General features: G+C 40.6%; 1 protein-coding gene across 1 annotated transcript; it reads left to right on the top strand.

Annotated features, from left to right (window-relative positions):
• Positions 1-5,863: 5,863 nt before the first annotated feature.
• On the top strand, positions 5,864-9,338 carry LOC126624770 (mitotic checkpoint protein BUB3.2). The gene is made up of 9 exons (XM_050293883.1): positions 5,864-6,264; positions 6,347-6,477; positions 6,596-6,678; positions 7,002-7,268; positions 7,522-7,597; positions 8,001-8,081; positions 8,644-8,722; positions 8,817-8,917; positions 9,020-9,338. The coding sequence occupies exons 1-9, from the start codon at positions 6,145-6,147 to the stop codon at positions 9,105-9,107; spliced, it is 1,026 nt and encodes a 341-aa protein (XP_050149840.1). The 5' UTR covers positions 5,864-6,144; the 3' UTR covers positions 9,108-9,338.
• Positions 9,339-10,027: the final 689 nt, after the last annotated feature.

Below are 10,027 nucleotides of genomic sequence, written 5' to 3'. Positions count from 1 at the left end.
ACTCATACTACACTTTAGTCATCTGTTGAGCTTGGTACAAGTCACTAAGGGCTCTCTCAGCCTCTTGAAGAGCCTTGAAGCTGAAGGAGGTAGAGAAGTCCTTCTGCATCCATTCTCTAAAGACCATATGTTAATCTTGAAGATGCTGAGGTTTAGAGGGGCACCTTGGAGATCTTAGCTTTATCCTAATTTGCCCGAACTGTTTAACTAGTGTAGGAAAAGAGGCTGTGATGGAAGAGAAGCTAGAGGATGAGGTATCACACCAGCACTACCGAAGGCAGTAGCAATAATGGCAACATCAATAGAGATGGAAGGGGAAGACTCAAAAGCAGAACCCTTTCTAGGTTAAGGGATTGGGATCCCTGAAACTCTAGAAGCTCATAGAAGCCAAGGAAAAACTATACTACTCACTGCAACCTAAGGAGACTTACCCGAACCCTTACTAGAGGCCTGTCAAAATCAAAGAAGACAAGTTAATAAGGTAACCTAGACTCGAATGAGGAAAAGACAAGATTGCAAGCATGTTCGTACCTGAAAGAAGCCTTATGCTTTGGGAGGAGGACGTGTTGCTGCAGCTGCCTTGGAAAGAGTTTAGTTCGCTTGCCTGAAGAGGAGCATGAAAAACCTTGGGACTAGTCACCTCTGAGACAACTATTATCTCAAAGATTATGGGCTCTCCAGCAGTTGATGTTGGTCGAATGGTAGTCTCTAGCAAAGGGGAAGACTGGCAAAAACAAAGTGCAGAGCATAAATTCAAAATGAAAAGACAATAAGAAAAGCTAAAGAATGGCTTAAGGAAAGAAAACTTATTGAGGCACTGTCATCCTCTACAAAGTGGAGCATCTCTCCAGTTGTTGGATTGAATTGTGAGATAGGAATCACTACTATTGCTAGAGGAATAGAGAATAAAGGAAGAGCTGGTTCTTGCCTGATCTGAGGTGATGGGTGCCTCCCCTTACCTGGAAAATAGTAGAAGTAAAATCAACACCTAAAGGTTAAAGATACAAAGTTGACAAGTTTGGAAAGGGAAATTTTTACCTCTGAAGGCTCAGCTCGAGAAGAACAAATGTGCACAGGTCGGGCTGGAGGTGAAGAAAGCTCAGTTTAAGAAGTCCCTTCTGCTTTGGAAGCTTGTATTGGAAAGCAACAAAAAGTCAGCTAAATATAAGAAGTGCGAACTTCAGAATTAACTAAATACTCAAAGTTTAAGAAGACTACCTTCAACTCCTCCAAAATTTTGACAAGAACCTCCTTGTCACTTTGTTGCCCCTTCACGCCTGCTTGCATCTCATGAGGGGAAGGATCGGGCTTCTTGCTGATAATAGGTCTAATCACAAAGAAGGGCATAGTCAATTCAAAACTTAAGGAGATCAAGTTAAATAAAAGAAAATCAGGTTTGAATCACTTACTGGCAGACTTCTATTTTTTCCTACCTGCTTCAGTTGGGAGGGTAGAAGAAGATCTAGAGGCTTGGGAGTTCTAAGACCTGGTTCTCTTGTTGGTTATGGTGGCTCTTGGAGCAGGTAGGGCAAGTATAGCCTGGGGCCTCTCCTCAAACTTAGATTCAGACAATTCCACGACGGAAGACCTTACCCGACAAGGAGCCCTGGTCTCTACTTTGGGCCCAACTTCTGTCTCTTACTCTCTTCATATCGTATAGATGTCTCCAACATCCTCAAGGACATGGCTAGAGCCAACTTCTTGCCTAGTTACCTTTACATCAACCTATTGGAGAACCAATGCATCATCAACCTCCTTTTCAAGCCCGACATCCACTTCATCAGTGTTACCTTAGGCTGCAAGATCAGGAAAAAAGTTAGCAATCACAAAACTATAAAAATATAAAGTGAAGGAAAGAGGTAACAATGTAGGTTACCTATGAGCAGAAGTTGGTTTTTCTAATTAATAAACTTCTTCTAACTTTCAAACTCTTCTTTCCTAGGGAGAGACTTGAAGAATACCTGCCTAAAAAGCTTATCATGGGCTTCCTTGAGATCTCCATCATACTTCCTAGACCACTTAGCCTCACACCAAGTGGTAGGCAAAGAGGTACACTCAAAATTAAGGGTTGCAGGTTTGTGAGTTATCTTGCTCATTACTTCTGAGTTGTGCCTACTTGCCTTAAATGTAGCCTCTCAAGGAGAACGGAGGCGGTAAAAGGTCCCACGGTGAAGTGAATTAAAGAAATAGACTGGGATGGCATGTCTAAAACCCAGTTGCCTACCACAGAAGTTGGGGTGGTAAACTTCTAGCCTACGTTCGTAGCCCGCTCGATCACTCCGGACTCCCCAAGCCAAGTCCCTCTGCTAAATGCAACTAATAAATGTTTCCTTGCAAAAGCTGATGGCATCCTCCTTGAAGAAATCTTGGAAGATGTGGTATGAGAACCAAGGGTACCTCCTGACCACTGAGGCAACCCACTCCAAATCGGCCCCAGTCCGACAAATTCTGAAAGCAAAGGCATGCTAGAGTGGATTGGTTGGCAGTATGAGCCTCTACCAAAATGTGGGCGGGAGCTACTCCCTCTGGGAACTCCAAGTTGGCAACCCGAAATTTTGGAAAGTACCACTGAAGCCAAAGCTGCACCATCTAGGTAGCTCCATTGATATTTGTCTCAAAGGGCTGGTCCCTTGTCATCTCATAAAAAAGATGATAGCGATGTGCCAAAATGAAGAGACTGGTGGTGACATCATCAAATAAATACAACGCCTCCACCAAAAGAATTCATTCCAGCTTCACTCATTTGGATTTGTTGAGGAGAAAGTACATGTGTTCTTGAGCAGGATTAGTTGCAGGGGAAGGCGAGCTGAACATCTTTTTGGAAAATGGGATGAAACTCGGGAATAAGGTCTCATAGCTCTTTGAGGTAGTGGAGCTGTACACAAAACTGGTGATGGACTAGAATACCTCTGAACCTTCAACAATCGGGCAAGAAAGGGGTGACCAGTCATGTATAATGTCTACACACCTACCCGATGCCCTCAAACCAAAGACTTGAGCCATGTCCAGAATGGTGGGAGTCATTGGACCCATTCTAAAGTCGAAAATGTTGGTCATAGTGTTCCAAAAGAGAATAGCGGTTGAGAGAAGCTCGTGCTTGATGGGGATGATGGTCTTAGACATCATTATGAGCTCATAAATGTCATTTGCTATCCATTTCTGCTTCTAGATGGGCTCTAATTCATCCACCCACTTGGACCATGCTTCATCCTTCATTAAGGGGAAACCCTTATTTAAGTTGGACCATTTGGAGGCAAGAAAGGAATGAGAATGCAAGAAATTTGGGAGTTTAGAAAGTCAAGATGGTTGAAGAAGATGGCTGAGAAAAGTGAAATGGAAGTTATTTAACGGGCAAGTAGTTAAACTTTGGAACTCATGGGTTAGTGCAAAGGTTTATTCAAAATGGCTAATTAAGTGGCGCTAATACCCAATTTCGGCATGCAATTAATTTTAGTCATTATCAATATCTTGGTTAGCAGACTTAACAATGATTAAAGGGGCACTATTTGAGTGGATATTTAACGATGGGCTTAGTAAGAATGGAGGCCCAAGAATACAAAAAGCAATGGGAGGATTGGGCTCGAACTAGTCGATAACCCAGGAAAAATTAAAAGTCATTTTGGCAAGGAATAGACAACAAGCCTAGATGAGAAGTGATGGGCAACAAAGGGCAGCTCATCCCCAACAAAAAGTACTTTTCAAGGGCATGGATAGGTAAATAAATGGTGACTCACCATCCTCCATAGGCCATCACCAAAGGGCAAGGCTTTGACAGTCGGGCTAAAAGGTCTATAAAAGCAACAAGGGACACCAAAGACAATGACACTTAACGAATCAATCAAAAGACATCCAACTTCGCTCTCTAACCATCAAGAAACCAGAAAGCTTCATTTTGTCCAAACTCTACCCTTTTAGTCATAGATCCACCATAGAAAGTCATCTTTTATCAATTTTATAAGCTTACATTCCCCCAATATTTTAGTATCGAATCCCTTTAGTAAACCCTATTTACATCCCATTCTCTAGAGATTACAACCCCTATAAAACACAAAGAAAAGTGGTTGCAAGAAGACGAACCTTGCCTGACAAGGTTATAATCTTACCCGAGTCTCTTTTGCTTGTACTTACATAAAGTATAACTGGTGTTTAATGCATCTTCCATTGTGTTTTAAATTAATTCAACTGCTTTTCGTTCAAAGTTTCATCTACGACTAATCTGGCTGAACTAATTAATCTTGTTTCTTTAAGTATTAACTGTAATCAAAGAAATGATTGGAAGGGCCCTGAACTCCCTTTATCTAGACATACAATATTATGAGTAAAAGTCCTTGTTGTGTAGGCAAGAAAAAGAACTTTATACAGAGTTAACCCATCTGTAACAATTAGGGCTGGGTTCGATTTGAAATGGTTTTTTTTTTTGCCAAAATTGAAACTGAACCGAAATTTCGATTTAGTTCAGTTCGGTTTAATTTTTTTCGGTTCGATTTTTTCTGGTTCGGTTTCGGCCCGGTTCGATTTAAGTGCCCCATCAGGAAACAAATGAGATTTAAGCTGCTCATTAGCAATTAAACAACAATCCTTGCATTTCTTAATTTCCAAGTGAATCAAATTACATTCAAGAAATTTGAATTATGCATTACAAATGACATCTACCATTTCACCCTTCTACTACCATGCACAATCAAGAAAAGCAAGAGCATAAAAACCCATAAATCAACAAATAAATAAGAGAGATTGGGGATCTTTGGTGAAGGGAGGGCTGCTGCGGGTTATGGAGAAGAGGGTAACGATTCGAAACCCAATCATTCAATCACAAATTAAACAAATTTACAAGATTAGGAACAAAATCGATGAAATTGATACAGCGAGAGCATCATTTTCGAACCTGAACTTCTTGAAACAGGCATCGCGGCAGTGACCCACTGAAAATGATGAATAGATTGTTGCAAATCCTTGTATAAATCGCTTACAATTGCAGACATTCGAACGTTGAAAGAAGAAATCATTCGAGCTGCAAGAATTTGACAGTGGGAGAGAGAGAGGCTGAGAAGTCTGAGAAGATGAAATGGGAGTAAATGGATGGACGGCTAGGGTTTTGTGTTTACAAATCTTATAAAGAATTACAGTCCAAAATCAGTATAAATATTTTACTAATACGAAACAAGCAAGCAAGTAAATGCCCTCAACCAGGAGGTGGTAAGGGGTTCAAAACCTCTAGCCTTCAGATTTTTTAGTATTTGTATATTTAATATATAATTAATATATATTAAATAATTAAATATAAATCGGTTTGGTTCGGTCTAGTCCAATTTCTGGACCACCAAAATCGAAATCGAACCAACCTATTTCGGTTCAGTTCGGTTCACCTAGTTTGGTTACGTTTTTTTGGGCTTCGATTCGGTGTTCGGTTCCGTTATTTTCGGTTTTCGATTTTCGATTTTTTAAACCCACCCCTAGTAACAATCCAATAGAATCAGAAAGTCTAAGTAACTTGTGGCACAAGTAATCAACTCAATTCATAACCAAAAAATAACATATATTATACAAAGATAACAGTGGCACACTCAGATCCATATTAGCTTTGATTGTGAGCCTCAATGCCTAACAAAGGCCCCACAAATGTACAATTCAAACTAATAGCAAACTCATATTGCAGCACACCAAGCAGCAAATCTTGCCCGACAGACGAGACCCCAGGGGAGCTGTTCGAGGGACAGATCTAGCTCGAACACTTGGCTTTGGACAATAGAAGGTGGGAGTTGAATTTTGGAAGCCGAGGAGACGCAGAGGGGAGGATGATATCGAGGAGATAACAAATAGTTAACGATGTTAAGGTGCTTAAGTGGGTGCAGAAGATGTGCGCTCTAAAGCTTGCATCTTACGTCGGGCCTCTATTTCGGGCTTGAGAAAATGAGCCCAAGCTTTTGTGATGGAGCAAAAAGTCATCACCTCGTTTGAATTTGGAAACCTCTAGATCAGAACCACCACCGTTTTTCTGTAAATTTTCAAACCGGCCTTCCCTCTTTCTTTCTCTCTCATCACTCCACTCTCCATCTCAACTCTCTCAAAATTCAAAAACCCTAAAACACACACTCTCTCTCTCCCCTCATCACATCACTCCCACACCTTCCGACCAATCGCGCCATGACAGCTGTCCCTCCGCCGGCGCCAGGCCGAGAGCTCTCCAACCCTCCCACCGACGGCATCTCCAACCTCCGCTTCTCCAACCACAGCGACCACCTGCTCGTCTCCTCTTGGGACAAGGTACGCCCTCGCCTTCCTAACTCTCGCTGCGCGTCCTGCTCCCCCTTCTGTTTCCAACCCCTCTCTCTCTCTCATTGCGCAGACCGTCCGATTGTACGACGCCAGCGCCAATGTGCTGCGAGGAGAGTTCATGCACGGAGGTCCCGTTCTCGATTGCTGCTTCCACGATGATTCCTCTGGGTTCAGTGCCGGTGCCGACAACACTGTCAGGCGGTAATCAAAACCCCATACCCAAAATCCCTAATTTTCTGTTTGGTTGCTCGGAAAATGCTGTAAAAACCCCATTTCTTAACTCTGATGCTTTGCGTTTACTTTTATGTCAATACCCCAGGTTTGTATTCAGCTCCAGTAAGGAAGACATTTTAGGAAGGCACGACGCGCCGGTGCGTTGCATTGAATACTCTTATGCAGCAGGTATGTTCTCCAAAGTATCAATTTTTACATTTGAAATTAGTTCTAATCGAAACCTTGAACTTCTTTTCTGCAGATTTTTTGGCCCAAATCTGTTGATTGATCTGATTTTGTAGTGTCCTTAGTTGTGTTTGTTGCTTTATTATTGTCAAAGGAATTCTCACATTTAATGACTATATAAACGACCTTAAATCATGATCTCTGATGTATTTGGTATTTCTGGTAATCACATTTAATTATTGTAAGTTTGAAAGCAGAAAAATTGTTTCCTTATACTGTAAAATTCCAAGTTTGTAACCAACTCTCTTATGTTCTAATAATACCAGGGCAGTTGATTACTGGTAGTTGGGATAAAACTGTGAAGTGTTGGGACCCTAGAGGCGCAAGTGGACAGGAGAGAACTCTTGTTGGGTCATACCCACAACCCGAGCGTGTTTATTCTCTTTCACTTGTGGGGAACCGATTAGTGGTTGCAACCGCCGGAAGACATGTCAATATCTATGATTTGAGAAATATGTCCCAGCCTGAGCAACGGAGGGAGTCTTCCTTAAAGTATCAAACTCGATGTGTGCGCTGTTATCCCAATGGAACAGGTAATTTTAGTAGCTTTTCAGTGTCAGGACACTAATCTCACGAACTTTTTCTTTCGTGCACTTGGTTTTTTGTGTATTGTGTTGCTCTGTGGCTAATCATGCCCGTTGGTTTTTCCTTGCTCACAGAACAGGGCCTTTTCATGTTAGGACGCCTTTAAGAAAAATAAGGGTCACAAAATAGAGTTATTTGGTGAATGAAATTGGTTGATACTGTTGGTTGTTTCATGTTTGATTCTATATTCACATTTTGTAGGTTATGCTCTCAGTTCTGTTGAAGGACGGGTTGCAATGGAGTTTTTTGATCTCTCCGAGGCTAGTCAAACTAAAAAGTACGTATTGAGCTTTCAGTGAAAAATTTTGCTTTACAATGAGTGATATTTTCAGTTTCATTGTGTCATATCTTTAGTGTTTCTTTAAAATGTATTCGAAATCTTTGATGCCACCACCACTAAATAAGTTGTTCTTGATATATGTATGATTCTCTCTTTATATATGAGGGTGTGGCATCATCATAAAGTGTGCTTCTGTTAGTTCACCACTGCACACTTGTAGATTTTTCTTGGTAGAATATCTGTAGCATTTCTCGTATGGTCACTGATTTGTGGGCGGTCAACTGGTTTGGAGATTGGGGCCCTCCCAAGGAAACTATTTTCCAAAATGCAGGCATGCATAAATGTATCATGCACCTGTGTCTTCATCCTTAATTTGTTAATGGTATTAATCTTTGTGCAGATATGCATTTAAGTGTCATAGAAAATCAGAGGCTGGAAGGGACATTGTGTATCCAGTAAATGCAATTGCATTCCACCCCATGTAAGTTACTTTTTTCTATTAAAGTATTGCGTACTAAACTTGTGAACTTTTGTGCTTTGATTTATTGAAGTCATGAAAACGATAGGCCATATCTGGTTTCCTGTTGAAGGCATCTTGTGACTACAATAATTACATCTGGGAATTTCATAGTAGTTGACTTAGTTCATGGTTTATTCTTTAGGTTGAATGGTTCAAAAAAAAAGGATCAGAATTGTTCCTTGTTTATGCGATAGATTATGGCTTGGATTATACTTGATCCGCGAATTGCGAGTGTTTAAAACCTAAATTAAGCTCAAGGGGAGCTTAGTAATTTCAGATATACGTAGCTCATGCTTTAATAAAGTTTATCAAGAGAGTTTGAGAATGAGATTCTTGTACATTATTGACTGTCATGTTTACAAGCTATTTTGCCCTCTCGGGACAAATTGAAAAGAGCTATACATACTTTTGCTTGATGAGAGTTGCGATCATACTGCTTATTGTATGAGAGTAGTGATGCTAGCAGTTTCTTTTTAGTCCACATGCATTTTTTTATTAGTTCTTTTCTGAAATTCAATTGCAGCTATGGTACTTTTGCTACTGGAGGTTGTGATGGTTATGTGAACGTATGGGACGGGAACAACAAGAAGAGGCTGTATCAGGTAATTTTTTTTTGCCTTAGGTGACACTGAAGAATAATTCTCCCATGGAGAAATTACAATTATATTAAATTTTCAATGTGCTCTTCTTTGCCAGTACTCGAAGTACCCAACAAGCATTGCGGCACTTTCTTTTAGCAGAGATGGCCGCCTATTGGCTGTGGCATCAAGTTACACATATGAAGAGGGAGATAAACCGTAAGCACCTATCTCCCGCGTCATCTCTCCTCATTGATTTTTACCCATCTGGCTATTTTCTCTCTCTCCATCTAATGTGTCATCTGTTCGTTCATCTTGCAGCCATGAGCCAGATGCCATCTTTGTTCGAAGTGTAAATGAGATAGAGGTCAAGCCAAAGCCAAAAGTGTACCCTAATCCGCCAGCGTAATTGGAGTTGAAGAATTTCGCATTTCGTATTAGTTACTCTGAATATGTTTATTCAATTTGACGAAGTTAGGTCACGAAATATGTAAAGAGACTAAGTGTATGCGACTTTGGCCATCTGCATTCTAAAACTTCGTCCGCTGTTAGAAAACGATGATGCTTTGTAACGCAATTGTTATGATTTCATCTTGCAGACAATGCCTCCAGTCGAAGCAGTTTTTGAGTTCTTTTGTTATCTCGTTTTGTAAATTTTCTTTCTGAAAGTCCTTAGTGCCAAATATCCTTAACCACAGCACCTCTTCCAAGTTTTTGCTTTTGTTTCGGCCTAATTGGATTATTAGTCCGTATGGCGATAGGATAGTTGAAAGATAGTTTATGTGGTAAAAAAAATTAGGATTTTAAGTTCATGTGGTGAAGTCTTTTAGGATTGGTGTCCAAAATTAAAGATTCGATCAACTCTTTGTTAATTATTAGAACTTGAGGCACATATATTAAGCATTGTTCTAAAAATCCCCGCCTAGCGCCGCCTAGGCCCCAGCCCACCGCCCCGATTAATGCCTAGGCTTCAGCCCACAGCCTAGACCACCTAGGCACCCGCCTAACCCGCCTAGCCCGCCTAAGCATCCGCCTAGACCCGCCTAGGTTGCAACTCACTTAGGCAGAAAATATATAACTTTCATTTTGCATTTTGTTTTTTTCCAATAAATTGTAAGAGACTTGTTGCATACTTGAATGAACAAACATTATATCCTTATTTCACATGTTTTCATTATGTTCCAATACTTCATGATATATATGCATTCTATTTTGTAGTTTATGATGAAATTATATATATTTCAAGTAGAAGCGGACACTTATTTACCTTAAATATAATAGATTTACTTAAATCCGCCTAACCGTCTAGGCGCTAGGCCCCAGCCCACC

Source organism: Malus sylvestris, chromosome 5 (genome assembly GCF_916048215.2).
Source record: "Malus sylvestris chromosome 5, drMalSylv7.2, whole genome shotgun sequence".
Classification (NCBI taxonomy): Eukaryota; Viridiplantae; Streptophyta; class Magnoliopsida; order Rosales; family Rosaceae; genus Malus; species Malus sylvestris.
This window is presented reverse-complemented; position numbering and strand designations above follow the sequence as displayed.